General features: G+C 52.8%; 1 protein-coding gene across 1 annotated transcript; it reads right to left on the reverse strand.

The window, feature by feature from the left end:
• Window positions 1-12,275: 12,275 nt before the first annotated feature.
• CTRC (chymotrypsin C) lies at window positions 12,276-18,321 on the reverse strand. The gene is made up of 8 exons (XM_025855924.1): window positions 18,282-18,321; window positions 17,075-17,166; window positions 16,881-16,978; window positions 15,868-15,993; window positions 14,786-14,922; window positions 13,838-13,983; window positions 12,842-12,994; window positions 12,276-12,290 (listed from the first exon to the last, which is right to left on the reverse strand). The coding sequence occupies exons 1-8, from the start codon at window positions 18,319-18,321 to the stop codon at window positions 12,276-12,278; spliced, it is 807 nt and encodes a 268-aa protein (XP_025711709.1).
• Between the last annotated feature and the right edge of the window lie 5,227 nt (window positions 18,322-23,548).

The following is a 23,548-nucleotide window of genomic DNA, read 5'->3' on the forward strand; positions in this document are numbered from 1 at the left end:
CACTGCACCAGAAGATGCAGCTGTCTGTCGAACGGGGAGGAGCAGAGAGCCGAAGCTCTCTTAATTGAGAGGCTGGTGTGGAACTTGTCCACTGACCCCCTTTCGGCTCCTTCGTTCCCAAACGGCTCACACTGCCATTATGTAAGTTATTTAAGCATGTAGCCAATGGAATGGAAGTTCAAAAAGTGAGTTGTGATTTATGCAGAAACGAAGTGAAATGCTTGGAAGAGACTGGATAACCGTGACCTTAAGAAATCACTATGGGATTAGGTGTCTGAGAGAAAGCTGAAAGCCTGGGAAGGAAGGTGGTAAAAATCTGGAAGGGCTCATGCAGACTGCTTCGTGAGTGTCTCAAAGTCATTGTGCTATTTTCAAGAAATGGAATTATGGGTGATATATGACGGCAGTGGTTTATAGAAGACAGAAAGTGAAGAACCCAAAGGATTGGCGAACACATCTATTTATAAGTTTTAAATTAAAATGCTTAAAGAATATGTGTGATTTGTAATAATTTCTCTCTAGCCAACTTTTCACTTACGCAGTCCCACTCACGTCAGATAAGAGAGATTTTCCTATATTTGTTTATGTCAATGTCATCCTCCATATATCCTTTGGGAGTCCCACCACTGATAGGTCCCAGTAATTTGTGTCTGTGCCGCACCCAGCATTTTCGTGTCTCGATATCACTGTAATTATTTCATGGCAAGGAAACATTTACTTTCATTGGTTAATATCAGTTGGCCTGTAGTTGAGAAGTCATTTGCGTGAACAGCACTGATTGGTTCCTTAAAGCAAGGAATATTTGCATAGGTGGCCTGAATGGTTCATAGGCTAACAGTACATTTGTAAGCCAGCGTGTGGTTAATCACCAGGGTAAGACTCTCCTTGTGAATTTGTGCTTTATGAGGAGTGGAGTGGGGCACTTCCTTATCCAAACTGGAGAAGGCACCTCTCCCTCCAGCTCCAAGGTTCACCAAAGGCCACAGAAATGTATTTTATTAGTGAATTTTCCTGATCTTTGCCAGTGCCATAGACCCCATGGTGGGGGGCAAAGGGATGATGTGAGGTAGGTAATTGCAGGGAGGGGAGAAGTGGAGTGTGGGTTTACTTACCTTCCGGGGCCAGCTGTTGGGCTTCCCACCTTCACTTCCAACCACCCCGGGGCAGCTGGGACCCCTAAGTGGGGAGCCCAGCTGAGGGTTCTGAAAAGAGAAAGGGTTTTGGGTCCAGGAAGTAGTGACCCCATTCAAACAATATAACTACACTTGCTGCATTCCCAAACCCCAAAGAAAGAAAAATCCTTGTTCTGGAAGGATCCCAAGAAGTCAGTGTCCTGCCCTTTGCTCTACTTCTTTGGAACTTCCATCCAGCTTTCTTAAACCATAGGACTGAGTCCAGTGTGGGCAGGGAGGGCCCCAACCCACCGGGGGACTGGGAAAGTGCCTCTGGGTGACAGGGCTCACCTCCAGACACCAATGCAGACAGCAGTAGGGCCCTGATCACCGTGTGTCTGTAGGAGTTCTGTAAGTGTGGCTCTACTTCAGGCCCTGGCTTTATGAAGTCGGCTTACAGGCCAGAGATATACTAGGAATACAGAAGATGGGGATTTTTCTCAAAGCCAAGTGGAACAAAGGGCCTGTGTGCAAATACTTTTTTCCATTTCTCTTCCCACCTGTCACCCTGGAAATACTTTGAAAAAGATGCCAAAGGTGGATATTGAAATATGGGTTCTATTTGCTTTCAAGAGATTATGTTATGTGTTAAAGAAAGAAGGAAAATATTGGTTGTCAGTCCTCGGAGTTGTGTTTTCAAAGAAAAGATCATGTTGGCATGCTGAATGCCCCCAGTAGGGCTAGCATTTCCGGCCAGGGGACATCTGGCACTGTCTGGAGACATTCTCCGTTGTCATGGTAGGGCCTGGGGCACTACTGGCATTTAGTGGGTAGAGATGAGAGGGGCCGCAATATCCCACAATGCACAGGGCAGCCCCTCACAAGGAATTATCCTGCCCCCAATGTCAATGGTGCCGAGGTTGAGGAGTCTGTTCTAGGCTGTACCATGGCTTGCCGTGTAACCTTGTATGAGTCATATACGTCTCTAGGCCTGGGGTCTGCCCATCAGTGAAACAGGGAGAGAAACGTTGCAACATTGTGGTGAGGATTGGAAAAACACAGGGAATGTACTTACACGAGAGGAGCACAAGATAGATCTGCACAATTGGGGTTTGGCAGCACCAGCCATGGGGTGAAAGAGAGCGTACTAGCAGAGGAGGGCTTGGTTGGGATGGATCAAGGTGTGTTTTATTGTCTGCTCCCAAGACAACAGCAGTTTGCACCTTCTCTGATAACTTCATCTTCCAAATGGGGTCAAAGCAGGACCTTCTTAGAAAGGGGGTTGAAAATGGTGTTGGGAAAATTGGACAGCCACATGCAGAAGAATGAAACTGGACCATTTCCTTACACCACACACAAAAATAGACTCCAAATGGTTGAAAGACCTAAACATGAGACAGGAGTCCATCAAAATCCTAAAGGACAACACAGGCAGCAACCTCTTCGACCTCAGCCGCAGCAACTTCTTCCTAGAAACATCGCCAAAGGCAAGGGAAGCAAGGGCAAAAATGAACTATTGAGATTTCATCAAGATAAAAAGCTTTTGCACAGCAAAAGAAACAGTCCACAAAACCAAAAGACAACCGACAGAATGGGAGAAAATATTTGCAAATGACATATCAGATAAAGGGCTAGTATCCAAAATCTATAAAGAACTTATCAAACTCAACACCCAAAGAACAAAGAATCCAATCAAGAAATGGGCAGAAGACATGAACAGACATTTTTCCAAAGAAGACATCCAAATGGCCAACAGACACATGAAAAAGTGCTCAACATCACTCGGCATCAGGGAAATCCAAATCAAAACCTCAATGAGATACCACCTCACACCCATCAGAATGGCTAAAATTAACAAGTCAGGAAACGACAGATGTTGGCAGGGATGCGGAGAAAGGGGAACCCTCCTACACTGTTGGTGGGAATGCAAGCTGGCGCAACCCCTCTGGAAAACAGTATGGAGGTTCCTCAAACAGTTGAAAATAGAGCTACACTACGATCCAGCAATTGCACTACTGGGTATTTACCCCAAAGATACAAATGTAGGGATCCGAAGGGGTACGTGCACCCCAATGTTTATAGCAGCAATGTCCACAATAGCCAAACTGTGGAAAGAGCCAAGATGTCCATCGACAGATGAATGGATAAAGAAGATGTGGTATATATACACAATGGAATGTTATGCAGCCATCAAAAGGAATGAGATCTTGCCATTTGCAACTATGTGGATGGAACTGGAGGGTGTTATGCTGAGTGAAGTAAGTCAATCAGAGAAAGCCATGTATCATATGACCTCACTGATATGAGGAATTCTTTATCTCAGGAAACAAACTGAGGGTTGCTGGAGTGGTGGGGGGTGGGAGGCATGGGGTGGCTGGGTGATAAGACATTGGGGAGGGTATGTGCTATGGTGAGCGCCGTGAATTGTGCAAGACTGTTGAATCACAGATCTGTACTTCTGAAACAAATAATGCAATATATGTTAAGAAAAAAAAGAAGAAGATAGCAGGAGGGGAAGAACGAAGGGGAGTAAGTCGGAGGGGGAGACAAACCATGAGAGACGATGGACTCTGAAAAACAAACTGAGGGTTCTGGAGGGGAGGGGGGTGGGGGGATGGGTTAGCCTGGTGATGGGTATTAAAGAGGGCACATTCTGCATGGAGCACTGGGTGTTATGCACAAACAATGAATCATGGAACACTACATCAAAAACTAATGATGTAATGTATGGTGATTAACATAACAATAAAAAATTGAAAAAAAAGAAAGGGGGTTGACACTTGCCAAACACCACATATATGTCAGATGTATTTGCATGCCTTATTTAAGCTTTACCAAACCCTGCAAGAGGGTTCCATATATTAGATGACGAAGCTGAGGTTCAGAGAGGTAAAGTGGCTTGCCCAGGATCACACAGCTTCTAAGGTAGAACAGGAATGCCAACCTAGGTTGATCTGTTTTCAAAGTCCCTTTTCTTGATGCCACTGGTGCTGGCCTTCTGAATCTCATCCTGCAAGAAGCCCCTTGTCTTTGGTGGGGGAAGGATAGAGAAGACGAAGCATTTCCTCACTCTTCCTTAGACTCTCAGTCTCCTTGCTTGTGGTCAGAGCCCAGTGCCAGGCAGGCCAGGCTTTGGGGAGAGAGCCCTCCTCTGTGACCATAGCCGGAAAGGCAGAGAAGAAAGTGGACGTCAGCAGTTAAGACCTGGGCTCAAGTCCTCACTGAGTCGGATTTGAACGTTCTATCTTGGACAGTTCACTCATCTTATGGGCCTGAATTTCCCCAGTCACCATCTGGGTCCTGTCACAGGTGTGAGACCCCTTGACCCCCTGAGCTCAGGATTGACCTCCTAAGCTCAGAAAAGTCCTAGAAGCTTTGGCCTGTCCATGTCATCTTTTAGACACTAACTAATGAATTGCAGGAACAGGAAAAGAAACGTTTGGGGACCACGCCTGCCCAGATGAATCAGAAATTCTCCGACAATTACCTCAGCTTCGTTAGAACGTTAAAACCCCCTCTGAATATTCATCTCAAGCCCTAACAAAAGGAGACTGCTGGGGCTTTGGAAGCTAGTCCCCAGTGACCTCCTTGTTTGTACAAATAAAGTGACCTCTGCCTGGTGTAGACTCAGTCTCTAGTGCACCACGGAATGGGCCCACTTTGGTCCAGCAACAGCCCCGACTGCAGGATTGCCATAGTCTGAGAAAACTGGTGTGAAGAGTTTTGTCATCACCCAAGGGTCACTTGAAGGTGAGGGAGGCTGGGATGCAGAATCCGGTTGGACTGGAAATCAGAACACCGGGGTTCTAGTTGCGACGCTACCCCTAAGTCCTCCTAACAATTTTGGGTGCTTTTTTTTTTTTTTTTTAAGATTTTATCTTATTTATTTGAGAGAGGGAGTGAGAGAGCACAAGAGGGGGTAGGGTCAGAGGGAGGAGCAGACTCCCTGCTAAGCAGGGAGCCCGATATGGGACTCAATCCCAGGACTCTGGGATCATGACCTGAGCTGAAGGCCGTCGCCTAACCAACTGAGCCACCCAGGCACCCCAGTTTGGGTTCTTGATTATAGTCAGCTGCAGTCACTACCACAACAAACTATTTCTAAAGTGTTCTATTTATCTCAAAAATTAATGTGAATTTGGTATTCTGCTCCATGTAGCTGTGTTTACTATAAAAATAAGTTTGTCCTGTATGAGGTCACTGAACAAATACCGGTATGGCATATGTCATGGGCTTGCTGTGTGACCTTGGGTAAGTCACACAGTCTCTCTCGTCTGGGGTTGCCCATCTATGAAACACAGAGAGGGATATATGGCCAGTCTGTTTCACCACGTTGCTGAGAGGAGTTAAAGGTGATAGAAAACTTCATCAAACAAGCTGAAGCCGGTCATTGATTGGGCCACAAAACGGAAACGTCCAGGAACATGTTAGCTTCAGGCAAAGCTGGATCCAGGACTCCGCTCCTCTCCATCTTGGGGCTCTGTCTTCCACAGTGAGGGGCCACTCTCAGGCTCTATTGAATGGACTGTAGCAGCTCCAGGGACAAGATGGCTACAGAATCTCTGGCCCAGGGTTTCTCAACTGTGGCACTATTTTGGGCAAGGATTCTTTGTTATCAGGGCCGTCCTGTGTACTGTAGGATGTTTGGCAGCATCCTTGGCCTCCAGCCACTAGATGCCAGGAGCCCCTTCCCCCAAGTTATGGCAACCAGAAATCTCTCCACACATTGCCAAATATACCCTGGGGAGTAAAATCACCCTTTCTTCTTCTTTCTCCCCACTTTGCCCTTGTAGTCTCACACCGGCTCATCCTCAAACCCGATAGAGGGGTGGGTGAAAGCCTTCTCGTAGGACTCCCACAGGAGTCCTGTGATGCTCTGATTGGACCTGCCTCAGGTCACGTGTCCACCCCTGAACCAGTTGTTGTGCGGGAGAGGGGATGCAATGCGTTGATTGGCCAGGGCTGGAGCACAAGTCCCGCCCCTACATCTGAGCATAAGGCTCCACCCAGACCATGGGGAGGAGATGGAGGGGGGTCAGGGGTGGGCAGAAACAAAACTCCAGGCTTCCTGAGAGGGAATGAAAGTTAGGTCCGCAGAGAGCAAGTGACCCCACAGCCCATTCTCCCCTCTGGGCCTTAGTTCCTTATTTATATGTTGTTGGACAACAAGGCAATCTGGAAACTTCTGAGCTGGGCTGCTCCCTTGAGGTCTCCGAGCCGGCAGGGAGATGCAGAGGTGCACTTCTCAAGGGGTTTATGACTCATTCAAAAGGATTCCTCTGAGAAGCCGTATCGTTCGGTGGTTAGGGGCTTGGGTTTACACCCCTTGTGCTTTTGTGTCCTGGCCAGGGTTCCCCCTTCTTCTTGGTTCTTTATACTCAAGGGTGGTCAATGTATCCTTCAAAAGGTACTTACAGGACTTACCTTAAGCCCATGGTTTGGATCCTTGCTCCTCAGAGAGGGTGGTCTGGACCCGCGGCAGCAGCATAGTTTAGGATCTGGTTAGGATCTGGTTAGAAATGCAGACCCTCCCACCCAGACCTGCCTATTCAGCATCTGCCGTTTATTTAATAAAATACCCAGGGGGTTCTTTTGCATGTTGAAATATGGGAAGAACCGGGTTAAGGCAAGTAAATGTGTACTAAAATGTTCACTCTTTCAGATTGTATTATTTATTTATTATTTATTTGAGGGGGGGAGAGAGTGCGAGTGGGGGAAGGGGCAGAAGGAGAGGGAGAGACAGAATCTCAAGCCGACTCTGCACTTTGTGTGGAGCCTAAGGCGGGGCTCGATCTCATGACCCTGAGATCAGGACCTGAGCCGAAATCCAAGAGCCAGAGCCTTGACCCACTGGGCCAGCCAGGTGCCCCTAAAATGTTCACTCTTAAATCCTCAGACCTGCAGGCCTCAAGTATTAGAATAGCACAGCATTCTTCAAACTTTTCCTCAAAGGATCCTAGTAGATGGAGGTTGGCAAACTTTTTCTGCAAAGGACCAGATAGTAAATATTTTAGGCTCTCGGGCCATACGGTCTTGGCTGCAAGCAGTCAGCTCGCTGGTACAGCGGAAAAGCAGCCATATGGCATAGCTGCATTCCAATAAAACTTTATTTACAAAACATACTTGGTTTGCAGGCTCTAGTTCGCAGTGGAGCAATGATTTGGCGTCTGGCACTCAGCAGTCACATCACAAAAGGTCTCAGAAGTCTTCTCTCTCCTCCGGAAAGCTGAATCTGAATTTTGCAGCTTACTTCATAGCATAGCTGGGTTTAATATAATTTTTTTTCCTTCCCACCCAGTCTTCATAGGAAATTGATGCTTTGGGAAGAGACTTTGTGTTTATTCTTTGTCCTTACATCCCCCACCCTGGTCTGCCACCAAACAAACCTTCGCAGACACTGGTCACATAGGCCTGCTGGGAATGAGGCTCTGTCGCCAAAGGAATGAAAGCAAGAGGGAAGAGTTGCTCACAGGGCCCAGGTGTGAGGTCGTTAATACTAATGACACTTATCACAAGCCTCCGTTATTTTATTGGCTCCCGACAGGGAGAGCAATGGGCAGAGGCCCATTTTACAGGTAGGGAAACTGAGGCTCTGAGAGACTAAGTGACTCGGCCATGATCCTCCTTGTCAGTGGTGGTGGAGTGCGGAGCTTCGGTCCAGTGAGTGCCCTTCCTTCTGCCCTGTCATAGTTTGTGCCCTTAATTTGTGCCAGAGATAATGTGGAGGGGCTGGGATTGCCAATGTGGGCCCGATTCTTCAGCCTTCCCTGTACTCATGCCTTTGGCCTTGTCACTCTGCCGTGTCCTTCCGGAAGGAGGGTGAGAGACACGTGGAGCCGAGCTGCCCCAGCCAGACCGGCTCAGTGGCTGCAGAGCCCTGGCTAGAGGGGTGATTCCAGCCCAAATCATCGGGGCCACCTAACTGACTCCCAACTGACCTCAGATGTGTGAATAGGAAATGCTTGTCATCGGATGCCATGGAGGGTCTGTGGTTGGTTGTCAACGCGGGGCTATTCACGTCACCACTAGCTGATATGGTGCGTGCAAGATGCTTGTGAACACCTGTGAGCAGTCATTCTCCTCTCGAGGGGCGCCTGGGTGGCTGTCGGTGAAGTCTGCCTTCGGCTCCGGCCATGATCCCAGGGTCCTGGGATCTAGCCCCGCATCGGGCTCCCTGCTCCATGGGGAGTCTGCTTCTCCCTCTGCCTCTGCCCCTGCTTGTGTGCGTGTGTGTGCACGCTCGCTTTCTCTCTCAAATAAAAATAAATAAAATCTTAAAAAATAAACTAAAAAAAGAATTCTCCTCTTGCTTTTCTGTCAGTCTGGACTCACTGGCAGCTTCCTTGAGGCTTGTCAGCACACCCATGCTGCACCTCTCCCTGGCAGGGCCCCTAGGGGACTGCACTGTGCCGGGGGTGAGGCACGGGAGGGGGGTGTCCTTAAGATTTGGGGACTAATGGCAGAGTAACATAGTTGTTAGTCACACAGGCTTGGTTTAGGTTGTGGTGCCTGTTACTCGCTGTGTGACCTTGGGAGAGTTTTTAGACCTCTCAGCCTCAATTTCTTCATCTGTAAAGGGGGATAATAGTCAGGGTTGTCATGATTATTAAGAGATTGGCCCCCTGAAGCCCTGGGGTGGCGCCTGGCACACAGATCACCAGCACTCAATCCTCAGCGACTACGTTAAGCTACCCACAGCACTCAGTGGTCGTTGGCATGTGGGGCTCTGGGCCCCCAGGCCAGGGGTTCCTCTGCCGAGGCAGAAGATGGAGGTGGGAGGTTCAGTGCCCCAGTGCCCACTTTCCCTTGCTTCCAAGCATTGGTTTGTGACCTCTTGACAAAGTCCACTGATCCTTGCTGTCACCCAAGGGAGTCTCTCATGACCCCTCCCTTCCTTCTCCCTGCACTCCCACAGCATACTCTAGGTTTTGCCAGAAGGGAGGAGGGATGGCGTACTTATTCCCTATTGCTGCTTTAACAAACGATCACACATGCAGAGGCCTAAAACACATAGAGTAATTCTCTTATAGCTCTGGAGGCCAGAGGTCCACAGTCAGTCTCAAATGGGCTACAGCAGCGCTGGTTCAATCTGGAGGCTCTTGGGGAGAACCCCTTTCCCAGCCTCTTCCAGCCTCTAGAGGCCGCCTGCCTTCCTTGGCTTGTGACCCCTTCCTCCGGCTGCAAAGCCTGCAGCGGAACGTCTTCAAATCTCCATCTGACTCTGACCCCCTGCTCCTGCCTTTATCCCTTATGCCCCCTCTGCCTCCAAACTTCCTGCCTCCCTTGTGATGACATAGGGCTCAGCTTGTCAAGGCAGGATACTCTCCCCATCCCGAGGCCACACATCAATCACATCCGCAAAATCCCTTTTGCAACACAAGGTGACACACTTGCAGATTCTGGAGATCAGGACGTGGACATCTTGGGAGGGCTGTTTTTCTGTTTGCCACAGGTAGGCGGGGGACACGACAGCAGCTCTCATCCCCGAGTCTGAGAATTTTACACTTTCGTTGAATGAACAGAGCCATGGGTTATGTTTTATCCTTTATTAGCGAATAAAAAGTAATTTGGGCAATTCAAACACAGGCACAAAAGCTTATTTAGATTTGAGATGGGGGGTGCAGCTCTGCAGCACGACACGGATGCCTCTTAAATAAGTGCTGAACTACTACTGAACCCCTCTCTCCATCCCTGCCTAGGTCGGGCCATGTTGACTTTGTCCCAGTTCATTACAGTAGCCTCCCAGCTGGCCTCCTTGCCTCCACTCTCGCCTCCTCCAAATCACCCTGCGTACAGCTGTCAGATGCACACTTTGGGGGCACATATCCGCACCCAGGGGTCCCTTCTCTATCTACAACCTTTCTATGGCCCTCCGCTGCCCTCAGAATAAAGTTCCAACAGTCCTCTGCCATAGCCACAAGGCTGTCCGTGAAGGGCCTTTGCTCACTTTCAAGACCCATCTCTTGTCACTCCCTGCCTGGGTGGCCAACCATCCCGGTTTGTCTGGGACTGTCCCAGTCTTCGCTCTGAAAGTCCGCACATCCTGGAAAACTACTCAGTACCAGGATCGTTGGTTCCTCTATCCCTGTCCTGTACTTAATGCTCTAGCAACACCTGCTGCTTGGAGATGTCTTCCATGCCTTTCTCTCTCAGTCAGGAAAGCCATCCCTTATGTTATCTCCCCGGGTATCAGTGAGGGGTGTGCCAAACTGCAGGTAATGGACAACCTGATTATGGTGGTTAAAACAAATACAGGTTTGATTACAGTGGTTAAAACAAATGCAGGTTTATTTTTTTCACATAGTAAGGCATTCAGAGCCTGGTTCCTGGCATTGGATTTGCAGCATGGTGATGGGGGAGCTCATAGCTGCAGTTCTCTTGGCCACAAGATGGCTGCCTCAGCTCCGTGCATCACATACATATTCATATTCTTGCAGGGCATTAGAGCATGGTGGTCAAGAGCATGGTGGTCAAAAACATGGGTTCTGGAGCCACAACACTAACATCTGGATCCCAGCCCCACCACCTCCTAGTTAAATCACCTTGGGAAGTCACCAGCCCTCTCTAGCCTCAATTTTTTCATTGGTAAAACACCTCATAGGGTCGTTTTGGAGATTCAGTGAGGTAATACATGCAAAAACCTGTAGAATAGTGCCTGGCACATAGTAAGTGCTCAATATGTGTTAGCTTTTATTTTATTACTGTAGCTGTAAGGGACCTGAGGACAGCAACTATTTAGCATTTATAACCTCCAGTAGACACAGAGACAGGCTCAAAAGGAGGCGGCTGGGAATGAAGTCTGGGTCAAGCCACCAGCAGCATCTTCTATACTTGGGTACCTTCTGTTCACATTTTAAGACTCAGCTTAGGCATCACCACCTCCAGGAAGCCATCCTAGACTCTTCCCCCCAACGGACACTGATTGCAGTTCCCCTTTCTATGCTCTTGGTCTGTACTCCAACCTCCATACTCACACCAGGGAATTCAAGAATCTCTCGATCTGTCTCCTGCAGAACAGAGATCTTGTCTGAACCAACCCTGGATTCCCAGGACTGAGTGGATGCCAGGCTGCTTGTTGAGTAGCTGAAATCTTTTCTGAGAATCGCCTTGGTCTAGTAAGGTATGGGAGGTGTGTCTGGTCCCCACCTTCAGGAGCCATACTCTGATGGGGGAAAGCTGACAGCTCAGGACCAACCAGACAGAGGCTGCTGTAGCCGGGGACACTCCCAGCAGGAGTCCAGAGCCCGGGTGGGTGCACTCCCTCCACAGGTGAGTGTGTTCTCAGGAGCACCATGCTCAGGGGTCCAGAGCCCCACTTGGACACTGGATCACCCTCTTTTCGGGCTCCACTTGCCCTCTTCTTGGTCTCAGGAGGGCTCCCTTCCCCGAGCCTCTGGGGGTCATGTGTTACTGGTCATCCTGACCTGGCCCAGCTCTGTCTTCTCTCTGGGCCTCAGTTTCCCTGCCCGTCTGATACAGGGCAAGCTTTTCCAGCTCTGACCTGCTGCGACTATGTGTGGAAACCACTCTTTTCCTCAAACCTGCGCCCCCTGAGGGAGGCGCTGGGGCCTCGTCCTTCTCACAGTGCCCAGCACAGGGCTGCCATAAGTCAGGGCTCATGAAACACTTTTCGACTCAGAGAGCCCAGGCTGACAGCAGTCATGGGGTCTGCTCTGGGGTGGGGGCCTACTTGGGAGCCTCTTTCTCAGGCACCTAGTGTAACGGGCATCCTCCTTTGGCCATCGTTTTCAGGTTGGGGAGCTGTTCTTGGGGAGACCCCATTGTCCACCTGCAGCTGGGGGGGGGTGGGCCTGAGGACCCACCAGACTCCTCTGTGGAGGAAGGATCAGGAAGGGAGTGATTTGATCAGGCGACTGTGGTTCACAGCCTGTGAAATGTTGGGGGGCAAGCGTCTGGTGTGTCCTAACTCCTATCCTCTCAGGCTACCATGGGGCTTTCTGAGATTCCCCTTCCGCTAGCACCCCAGCAGCTTCCCCCACAGTCTAACCAGGCTGGCTGAGGGGGGCTCTCTTTGCATCCCTGGTGTGGCAAGGGGCAGCCCCTACAGAGCCCGGGACCCCGCAGGGGAGGCACACATCAAGGAATGAAGGCAGCCTGAGTGGGGAAGGAGTTTTATTGGGGTTGCAGGCTCCCAAGGATGAATCACTGCTGCATTTTCTGGAAGAGCAGAGAACAGGGTGAGGGACTTGGGTGGAGGTGTGTGTGTGTGTGTACCCCCTTCTGGAGAGAACACTGCCCGACAGTAGGAACGGGGGCATGGCAGGCAGCCCTGGGTCTTGACAAGCCAGTCTCGCCTCTGCCCAAGAGGTCTGAGCCCCTCAGCCCTTCAGACCACTGGGCAAATGGGGCTCAGAACACACCCTGCCCCCGGCATGAAGGCCCGGAGCCCAGGGTGACCCTCTGTTCCCCCACCACCCATGCTGACCCCTCTCCCCTGCTGGGCCCTGTTCTCATGGGGTCGCGTTTCACTCTGGGGCCACGGGTGTGGTGCCTGGGATGGAGCCGTAAGGATTTGCTGAGGCCAGTGGATGAATGGATGAAGTCAGTGACTGTGCCCCTCACCTCACCCAGCTCAGCACTCGGTGCCCCCCGAGTGGGTGTGTGAACGCATAAGCACACGAGTGAGCAGGTGAGCAGGTGGGCGAAGGAGCAGGTGAGTAGGGGAAGGGCGAGGGGGCAGGAAGAAGGGCTCGGAGGCAGGCACCCACCTCGTTGATCCAGTCGATGTAGGCGGACACACGGGTGAAGACCGTGGGCTTCTTGAGAGTGTTGCAGCCCAGCCCAGAGCCGAAGCTGACGATGCCCCGCACCTCCCAGAAACCCTTCTCAGCCTGGCAGTTCAGTGGGCCGCCTGAGTCCCCCTGTGCCAGACCAGGCGCTCGTCAGCCACGGGGCCTCTCCCAGAGGCAGGCTTGGGAGGCAGGGGCGGGCGGGTCACGGTGGGGGATATGGGTCAGTGCCCCCTAATTTGGCCTCAGCCCGTCCATGGTGAGGGAGGCAGAGGAGATGCGGTTTGGGGGTGCCAGACTAGCTCTTAGGTTGCTGTGTGATCTTGGGCTAATGATAACCCTCTCTGTGCCCCGGTTCCCCTAGCTGTTCAGGTCACTGTGTGGGAGGCTCTGCGAGCTGCCCGGGTAGGTGAGGATGCCCGGAGCCCGGAGAGGTGTTGGAGAGCTGAGAAAGTGAGGAAGGTGGGAGTGGGGAAAGGGGCTGTGTGTTTGGAAACAGGACAGTTTCTGGTTGTTCTAGATGTTTCTGTGTCGGACTCCCTGAGTCCTCTGCCTCCCTGGATCGATGGAGCTGATGGCGTGGAGGAGCATGTGCAGAGACTTCACTGAAGTCTCTTCTATACTTGTCAGATTCGGTCCTCACACCAGCCCTGTGCTCACTGCGTCTCCGTTTTATAGAGGGGAGAACTGAGGTGCAGAGAGGGTGAGCAGCCTGCATGAGATGGCCCAGCCACCAGATGGTGGGACTGGGACTCCACCTCGGATGCCCATGCTCCTTGGGTACTGCTGCCCTCACCGCAGTGCTGAGGGGTGGGGCTGACGGGTTTCCCCTAAGCCTCCTGCGCCCAACCAAGGAAAGGGCTCACTGGCCCCCTCGGGTGGCTCACCCACTCCCACCCTCCTTTGCCCTCCTCCCTGGCCCCTTTCACCCGGCCACCTGGAGGAGGGACAGGGTGCAGGGCCCCGGACACTCACGTTGCAAGCTGAGATGACACCGTCACCCCCGGCACACACCATTGTGTCCTTCACCATGTTGCCCCACCAGTCTTTCTGGGTGCACGTGGCGTGATCCACCACGGGCTGTAGGCCCTGCTGCAGTTCGTCGGCAATGGGGCCGTTGGCTGGGAGAGAGGACAGAGGGTGGCCCTGAGTCAGCCAGGCAGCGCGGAGCCTTCAGGGAACAGAGGGCTGGGTGGGGCCGGGGCAGGACCCAGTGAGCTCTGGCTAGACTCTGTGGGACCCACCCATGGGCCCTTAACCGAGAGGCACGACTCTGAGCCTACGGTCCCAAAGTGTGGGTCAAGACCCCTCTAAGTGTGGAACAGAGGGAGCCCACTGGAAGCAGAACTAATCTGTAGAAAGCCCTAGAGGAATAACCGTGGAGTTATCTTTAATTTGGATTCTGTGGCTTCCATTGTCAGTCATTTCCTTGTAGGTCTCTGCCTTCGGTGTCACGTCAGCAGAGGTCTTTTTCACTCCAAGATTTTTCAAGTATTGATGTGCATTTTCTTCTAAGTCTCCCATACTTTCGTTTATTTGCATGCAACCTTTTAACTTAGGCATCCGGTTCTAATCCCCTGCCCCAGTGGTTTATTTAGTTTATTTTGTAGTCACTTAGATGGCACTAGGTATGCGCCAAGCACTGTTCTAAGCACCTGACAAGTTCTAATCCATTTATCCTCACAACACCCCTTCAATGCACTTGTTAGAGCGTCTGCCACGTGGTACGTGCTTAGTAAATATTAGCTGTTATTATTACAGAGGTAAAAAATGTGAGAAGATGTTTAGACAGAAAGGAAAAGTGGTGGGTAAATGTGGGTGGTATGCTTATTACGGGAGCTGCTTCCTCCAGGAAGGCTCTCATGATATGTGGGGGGGGGGGGGGGCGGAGGGGGGGAGGAACGGAGGAGGGGCTGTACTCACTCCAGAGGCGGCCCCAGCCTGTGACGTAGCAGGGGTAGTCTTGAGGCAGCAGGGAGTCCACCTCAGGCAGGCAGGCCACCTGGATGGTGTTGCTCAGTTGCACGGGCTCTGCCAGCTTGATGAGAGCGATGTCATTGCTGGAGGCCAAAGTGGAGGTGGTGAGTGCGTAGGAGGGCCTTGGCTGCACAAGTCAGTGCTAAGCAGCCCAGACTGTTAGCTGGGAGTCAAGCCTAGGGTGACCGGGAGTCCTCCATGAATATCCTAGATCGCCCGTTCCTTACTGGACAAACGATCCGCCTTCTAACGCCACGGCCCGCCCCTTTAGAGGAGGCGTCTGCCTTTGGGTCCCGTAGGGCTCTACAGTGGGGAGGCAGGAGCTTTCCAAGCCACTGCAGACTATGTATCAGCCAGAAACTAGAGCCAATTGGAAATAATCAAAGAGGGGCCCTGGCAGATGCGATTTTTAATATTTTCATGTTAACAGAATGAAAGTTGGTGACCCTAGACAGACCTGGTTTGATGCCCCGTTCTGCCACATACTGGGCTGTGTGACCTGGGGCGTATTTCTTAACCTCTCTGAGTCTTGGGTCCTTGTCTAGGGCTGTCGGGAAGATTAAACAAATCATGGCATATAAAGTGCTTATTGCAATGTGGGCATGCCGTAGGCACTCCATAAAGGTGAGTCCTGGCTCAGAGACTTCAGGCAAGACATCGTGGGGGCCTTGGGGTTTTTATTCCCTGTGTACCCTCTGGGAACACTTGGCCTATGAGGGAGATGGGAAGGGAGTCGGTCTCCACTTAGCATTTCCCCATTTTGCATAAAGGGGCCATCTGCTGGCTGTTCAGCGGGGAAGGGGCAGGGGGAAAGACCGTAGACTTTGGAGCTGGGCGGACATTGGTTCAGGTTTCACTGCATGGCTTTGGGGAAGCCATCTAGCTCTCTGGGCCTCAGCTTCCCTTTCTGTGAAATGGGAACAATGGTCCAGGGACAGGGTAGGGGCAGACTCTGCAGCTCAATGTCAGGGGACCCCCTCCTTCCCTGCGCGCTTCCCCCCTGGGGCCGTAAGACGGTCAGCACTCACCGCACCAGGAAGGAGTTCCACTTCTCATGGACAACGATGGAGTCCACATCTGCAAACACGGAGCCTTCCTCATCCTCCACCACCAGGTTGTTCTTCCCCAGGGCCACGCGGTAGGTCAGGGTGTTGCTGAGCAGAGGCGGGGGGGGCTGGGTCAGCGTGGCTTCCTACCCTCGCTGGCCAGTGGTGTAGGGAGGGAACTCAGGACTTTGGTGACCCAGCCCTGTGGCCACCGTAGGAATCGTTTGCAGGAGTGGGGGTGGGGGGGGGGAGAGACACTCTGCACTGACCACAGAGAGACAATCTGCACTGACCCTTCCCAGGGCTCAGGGTAAGGACCCTGCTCTTGGAGTCAAGTCTATCTTGATTCCTAGGTGGGTGGTCTCGGGCCTCAGTTCCCTCATCCGTGTGGCGGAAGACAGTTTTGGAATCACCTCCCAGGGCGGCTGCGAGGTAAGCTAGTCCAAGTCACCACTGCTTCCTGCCCATAGGATCTCCTCTCTCACCCCCCTCCTGCCCCCCTCACACACTCTACTCCTGCCGCACCCGCTTCCTCGTTATTTCCCCAGCCTACCAAGTAGACTCCCTCCTCCCGGTCTTTGTACTGGCTGATCCCTCTGCCCGGGAACCTTTCCCTTACTTCCTTCAGGCCTTTGCTCAGATACCCCCTTTTCAGAGAGATCTTTCCCTGGCCACCTCATCTAAAATAGGACCCCTTGTACTTTTTATCCTGCCTTATTTTTCTTCACTGCCCCCGGATATGTTATCTATTTACTTCTTTAATGGCCTGTTGCTCTTTTGCTGGAGTCTAAGCTCCCTGAGAGCACAGAAGTTGTCCTTGCTGCTGTGTTCCCTGGCACATTGGGGGTGCACAATAAATACGTGTTGAATGAGTAAGTGAACAGCTGAGTTACTGGATGTAAGTAGCTTATTCAGCCCAGTGCCTGGAGTGTGTAGTAGGTGCTCAATAGAAGCAGCTTCTCAGGCTCCCACCCCTGGGCGCCGACCCCATTCACCTGATGCAGTGGGCAGCTGTGAGGACGTAGTTATTGGCAATCAGGGTGCCGCCACATGTATGCCTCCATTTGCCATTCTTGAGGTACTGGAGAGAGATCTGAAGCGAGGCGCGGGAGGGCCATGCATCAGCCCCGGGACCCGCACCCCGCCACCCTCTCCAGCCCGCCTCCCACCCCTGCAGCGGCATGCTTACCTGCCAGGGCCAGCTGTGGGGCCTGGCATTGTCTCCTCCCACCACTCGGGCTGATAGGTTGGGCTGGAAGTGGGGGACCCCGCAGCTGGAGGCTGGGGGACCCAGGAAAGGAAGCGCACAGGTGAGAGGGGCCGGCATCCCCAGCGGGGAAGGGGCAGGGGGAAAGACCATAGACTTTGGGGCTGGGCGGACATTGGTTCAGGTTTCACTGCACGGCTTTGGGGAAGCCATCCAGCTCTCTGGGCCTCAGTTTCCCTTTCTGTGAAATGGGAAGAATGGTGCTAACCTGGTGAGTTTGTCCTGAAGAATTAGACAATGCATAGGAAGAGTTTGGTGAAAGGCCTGGAACAGAGTGAATGTTGAACACATTGAAGGAAATACAAAAGTAGGGGTGTGTGCACGCCAAGGTCTACCTGCATCCTTCACCCTTACCTGTGGTCCCTTTTTAGACCACAGCATAATGGGGGTATGCAAGCACTGAATCCAGGGGTCCAGACTGTCAGAGCTGGGGAGCCGTGTGGAGAGGTCAAGAGCATATGCTCGGCATGGAGACAGACCCGGACTCAAATTCCAGCTTTACCACTAACCAGTCGTGTGATCTTAGGCAAGATACCGAGCCTCACTGAGCCTCGTTCCTATCTGTAAAATGGAGATATTGATAGGCCCTGACTCTCAAGGATCATATCCGCTCCTGAATGTAAAGGGCTTAACACAGTGCCCGGCACGTAGTAACCATGCAACAAACAGGAGCTGCTATTATTATTTATGACTGTTGTTGTTGTTAGCTGGAAGGACTCTTAATCAAGTGCTCTCATTTGTCAAAAGGGTCAGTGAGATTTAAAGAGGTAAAGGGGCTTGTCAAGGTCCCGCTGAGAGTAAGTGACATTCAAGCCAAGTGCCTTGATTCCTATCTGGGAGGAGGCCCCCAAAACGGGTGAGCACAAGCATCAATCCCCAAGGCAGAGATGCAACACTAGGAAAGCTAGGCCTTTATGGTCCCTGGAGTGAGCCCAGGGTGGGTAGTTACTGTGTCCCCAGGCCACATCCTTAGCCCTGTTCTGCAGATATGGAAACAGAGTTGCTAAGCAGGTAAGTGGCTTAGCTGACATGCAGCTGGTCACCCCAAAACTCCTTTTCTGGGCCCCCTGCTCCTCTCCTTGTCCCCGGGAGACAGCTGGCCGCAGCTGGTTCCCAACCCACAGCTTACCACAGGCCAGGAGCGTGGCGAGGACAGTGATGCCCAACATGCTGCTAGTGGGACCAGCTCAGGACCGAGTGGCTGTTGAGGCAGGTGGGGACTCACTTATAGGCAGGTGTGGGGGTGGGCCCACCTGCTCAAGGCTGAGCTGCCCCTTGGAAAGAAACCTGTTCTGACAAGGCCCTTTCCCTGACCTTGGGTGGTTATTGTTTAATTTGGGCAGGAGATGCGGTTGGCTCAGAGGCATGGCTCTCCCAAATCTCCTGAGACAGCAAATTCTGAGGCTTGCAGGTTTGGGGGATCCCCCACCTCTCTGCCTGGAGCCTGTTCTCATCCTATCTCCCTAACTCATTCTCTTTAGTTATCATCTATTGGGCATCGTGCCTGGTACTTCTAGTAGTCACCCAATTGTCCCAACAACACGAAGGAGATGCTTTTATCCGCTCAAGGAAGAGGAGGAAGCTGAGACTCAGAGGGTCAGCAACTGCCCAGGGTCACACAGTGGGGCAGCACCCGAGCCAGCGTCTGAAGTCAGGACTTCTGGCACCAGGCTGGGGTTCATCCTGCGGTGATACACTGTTTCCTTCTCTCTCTTCCTCTCTTCTTTCTCCCTCATTCGACTAATATTGTCTGGTCTTGGGGTACCCCCTGCCTTCCTGCCCCCGATGGAGGCTGAGGTCCAGGCAGCCCCTGGAAGGTGCCCAGGTGGCCAAATTCCTCCCCAGAGCCAGCCCACTTATGTCCCTGCAAAGTCCTCGTCTCCCTGTCTCTAAAATGGGTGCACAGGACCAGATGCATCCCAGGCTCCTGTCAGTCCCAAGGCTCCATGACTTGAATGCCAGGGTCAGGTGGCAGATCTGGGTTTGCGGTGGGGTTTGTGGTGGGTCCAAAGCTCTGCGTGTCCAGAATTTCCATCCAGAGCCCTGGCAGTTTGGGGTCGGCCTGTCTCTTGTAGGGCCTTGTAGTAAGCCATTTGAGCCAATGCCTGACTTTGGCCGGCCCGGTTAGATTCTGCTCTCCCTCCCCTTTCTATTCATCTGATGCTCCTTGGAAGTCGTTTTTTTTGAACTGAGCCCACTGCTCACCTTAGGAATTATTTCCTAAAGGCAATTCAGAAAACTCTGCACTCTGCTGTTAACAGTGGGTATCTGAGGGTAGGGAAGGATTCTAACTTATGTAATTTATACAGCTTAGATTCTTTTTAAAAACAAGCACGTATTACTTTGGTCATATAAAAATCAAGAAAGTTTTGATAAAAAGAGACATAAAGACAGGGAGTGTAAGGGTATGGTTAAGAGGGGGTCCCGCTGTGATGATCTCAAGCCCCAGGTCTGGGGTGTTGGGATCTCAGGCTGTGGGGAACTTTCTGTTGCATTCGAGGGGCCGGTCCTGACAGCAGGGTCAGTGGCTACTGCCGATCCACCTCAGACCCAGAGCAGCTGGTGGCCAAGCTCTGCAAAGGGTCTGCCTGGCCTGCAGACTAATGTTGGACACAGAGATGTGGACCGAGCTTCGTGGCAGGTCTTGGGGGCGACAGGGCTCGGGCAGCTGGAGAGAAGGCTCCTGGTTGCTATCTCACTTAGGGACCTGGATCTTGGGCAAGCTCTTTGGGCCTAAGTTTCCCTCTCTGTCTTTGTTAAGATTTTACTTATTTATTTGTCAGAGAGAGAGAGAGAGAGAGAGAGAGAGCACAAGCAGGGGGAGCAGCAGAGGGAGAGGGAGAAGCAGGCTCCCCCCTGAGCAGGGAGCCTGATGAGGGACTCCATCCCAGGACCCTGGGGTCATGACCTGAGCTGAAGGCAGACGCTTCACCGACTGAGCCACCCAGGCACCCATGGGCCTCAGTTTCTCTCGAGCAACCTGGGGAAATGATGAACTGGTCTTCTACGTGTGGAAGTTTGCTGGTTTCCACTCGGAGATACAGCAATCTCTTGGTGCCCACCTCAGTCCCGTGCACCTGCCCATAGCTGCACAAGCACACGGGGACTGGCAGACAGACAGACAGGCACGCACACCCACCCCTCCATATCCACAGACACGCACGTACCAGTGTCGTACGTAAGAAGTACCCACTTCTCTGTAACACGTGCAGAGCCATGTGCCCCACGTTCAAACCTGCACCCGAACATAGAGATAACCACAAATGCGCAGGCGCACAAGGAGTGAGGTCCCAGACGAAGAGTCGTTGATTTTTTCTTTTTCGGAATGTCCCCAGAGAAACCGACCTTTGTTTTTGGAGGCAAGTTGCTGGCTGCTTTGAAGGCGGAGACAGCATCAGCTTTAGGGGAACTTCCTGGTTTGGAGGCTTCACCAGGTGGGCCCTGGATGTAAGGCAGTACCAACAATGGCACTTGGGGAAAACCGAGGTCTCCTTCATCTGCCTCACATTCTGGAGACGGGCTGTCGCGGGCTTTGCCTCCTGTTGGGCCATACTCGTGAAGGAGGGAAAACCCAGAGCCATCGCTTCCTGGCTGTGTGACCTTGTGTTAATGACTCAAACTCTCTGTGCTTCTGTGCCCTCATCAGTAAAATGGGGGTAAAAAACGGTACTGCTTTTTACTGCAGGGAGTGCCTGGCACACGGCAAACTCCATGTAAGCGTTGGCTGCTCTTCTTGCTGTTGTCTGCTTCTTATGAGAAAGCCCTTGAGTCTGGACATCGCTGGGCCCTTTGGCCTTCATGGGCCCCTTCCTCCATCAAAAAATACCTAAAAAGCATGTTTTCTGACTGCATAGGTATAAAGACCAATAAAATCTAAGCTGGTATAATAGAATAGAAGCCCTGATTGTATTCTTTTCCTGCTGATTTTATAAGAAACTGAAAGATTTTCATGGGCCCGAAAGGTATTGTGGGCTCCACACTGCGGCCACAGTGTGGATGTCAGCCCTGGCCGTGACCCCTCCTTATGTCATGGTATGTGCGACTGAGTGACGAAGTGAGACTTTGGGGAATGTTCTGTGAATCACCGGAGCCTTCTCTGGGCCTCGGAGGTGCCTCTAGCTGTGCCTTGGGGGTGGCCAGGGAGAAAACTGTGTTCTCACTGGGAGCAACTGGGCAGAGGCGGGAGCTAGGGCCTGCCCCTGCTGACTTGGCCTTGATGTAGGGAGCCCTGGTCAGGGGATGCCCTTACTGCAGTGGTCCAAACTGCCTAAGTTACAGTGCTGATGTGTAGTTGCCTGACCTGATTTGCTGGCCTTGGTAGGTAATCAGAGCTAAAGAGACGCCTTGGGGTGGGGGTGGGGGTTGTGAATATCTGCAGAGGGGAGCCGCATGGAGTGGATTTCCTGGATTAACTTGTTTAAAGACTTGACTGTTTCGTTTGCCCAGTCTGTGGGGTGCTGACACACTGTGTACCAGAAGCCACCTATCCGTCCGTCCGTCCATCCATCCCTTCCTCCCTCCCACATTCGCCGAGCACCTGCCATGCATACCTTGTGCTCGAGCTGGAGCTGCAGAGGCGAGACCCTGCTCAGCACCGCGGGGGCTCCCTGCTGGGCAGGGCAGTAAGCGTCCCTCTGAGTGTTCCGGGCCCAAGGGCTGGGAGCCCTGAACGAGAAGAGGTTCGTTCGGGCTGGGAGCTCAGTGGGGTGTGGATTGAGAAAGGATTGCCTCTCGACACATTCCATGTCCAAAATGAACTCGAGGACTTGAGGGTGTGAGAATGCCGAGTCTCCATTCTCATCCCCTTGAACTCTGTGCTTCCTAGGACCCAGAGAGGGGCCTCCCAGGGCCTGGGCTGCAGAGTCTTCCAGACACTCAGGGCCAGATTCTCCCGGAAAAATAATCAAGGGTGAGTTGGCAGAGGCTGAGCTGCTGGAGGGGGGACCTCAGGAGAAGCGGTGCCAAGGTTGGGAGCGCAGCGTGGTGAGAGCCTGAGAAACAGGGCAGGTGCTCCTGACGGGGGCCCATAGTTTCTAATGGCTGGGGCAGGACTCTCAGGTGGCATCTGTTTCTCGGGTGAGGGGTGGGAGGGGGGAGAGGCCGAAAGTGTTTCTCCTTAGAACCAAATGGAAGTATTAGGGGTTCAGAGGAGGCCTGGGGGCTCGCTGAGGGGTTTCTGTGTTTGGCAATGGGGGCCCAGGGGATGGGACCTGGGAGGGGATCAAGGAACTATATACGTTCCCACTCTCAGGCCCTGAGTCACTCCGGGCCTCTTCATTTCGCAGCCTGATCCCCCTGTTGGGGTGCGGCTCTTGGGCAGGCCGAAGCTGAGGGCCCCCTCCCGGCTGAGACCTGTTGGTGTGGTGGAGGGTCCTGGCGTGGGACGGCTGGCTGGTCTCTCACATCCCGAGGGCCCGAGGCCCACATCCATCACGGGCCAGCTGGAAGGCGGGGCTCGAGAGCTTGAATTTTAGTCCTTCCCAGTCAGGGTCCTCTACCCCTTTGTTCTATAGACCTTCTGAGCTTGGATGTCAGGGGTTCTGATGTTCTTCCCTCGGGGAAGGGGCACCGAAAGACAGCGCTGAACCTAACATGCTGTGTTCATGACGGTGGCATCTTTGGCATTGGGCGGCTTGCGCCGGTGGCCTTCCCCGGGAAACCCACCCCAAGGACCGGCAGGTGAGGGAGCCTGGGTTGCTGCAGTACCAGCCACGTCCACCTGGGGGCAGCAATGCTCAGTCGAATCCCACACTCCCACACCCCAACTCAGGTTGCACCCCCTACCTGGAAACTGCAGGGCTGGGAAGACCCTAGAGACCTTAGCCCACCTTCACTTTGAACAGACCTGTGGGAGCCTGTGACCCAATAGGAGCTTGATCTGTTCAATGCCACATGGGGAGCACCCTGGATCTTTCATCATGCTACCACCCCAGCCTGTCTTGTGTGTGTGTGTGTGTGTGTGTGTGTGTGTGTGTGTGTTGGGGGGGTGGAGGCTTGGGGTGTGTCTGCATGGGGGAGAATCTTGGGGGGCTCTTGGGTGCATCTATCTAGAACGCCCACAGTGGTGGTGCCATTTCCGGTGCATGCCCTCATCTGAACTTGCCTGGCGGGTGAGCGGATGGGGAGGGGGACCGGCTGCGGGCTGCGGGCCTGGGTCTGCATCCTGGCGCCCCCACCGCCCCGCCCCCCCCCCAGCCCCGTCTGTCTCCTCCCAGCCCGGGTGCCTCTGGGAGACTTTCTGGGAAGCAAAACAGCACCCCTCATGGGCTGGTTGTGAGGATTACCTACGTAAATATATGCAAAGCGCTTAGAGTGGCCCCTAGTGAGAGGGGGTGGGCGTCATGCTCAGCCTCCCCCCTTAGGAAAAGCCTCCTCCTGGGGCCTCTGACAGGACAC

The sequence above is a fragment of the Callorhinus ursinus genome, unplaced genomic scaffold (genome assembly GCF_003265705.2).
Source record: "Callorhinus ursinus isolate GAN/ISIS: 27379988/994484 unplaced genomic scaffold, GSC_fseal_2.0 scaffold18, whole genome shotgun sequence".
Lineage (NCBI taxonomy): Eukaryota > Metazoa > Chordata > Mammalia > Carnivora > Otariidae > Callorhinus > Callorhinus ursinus.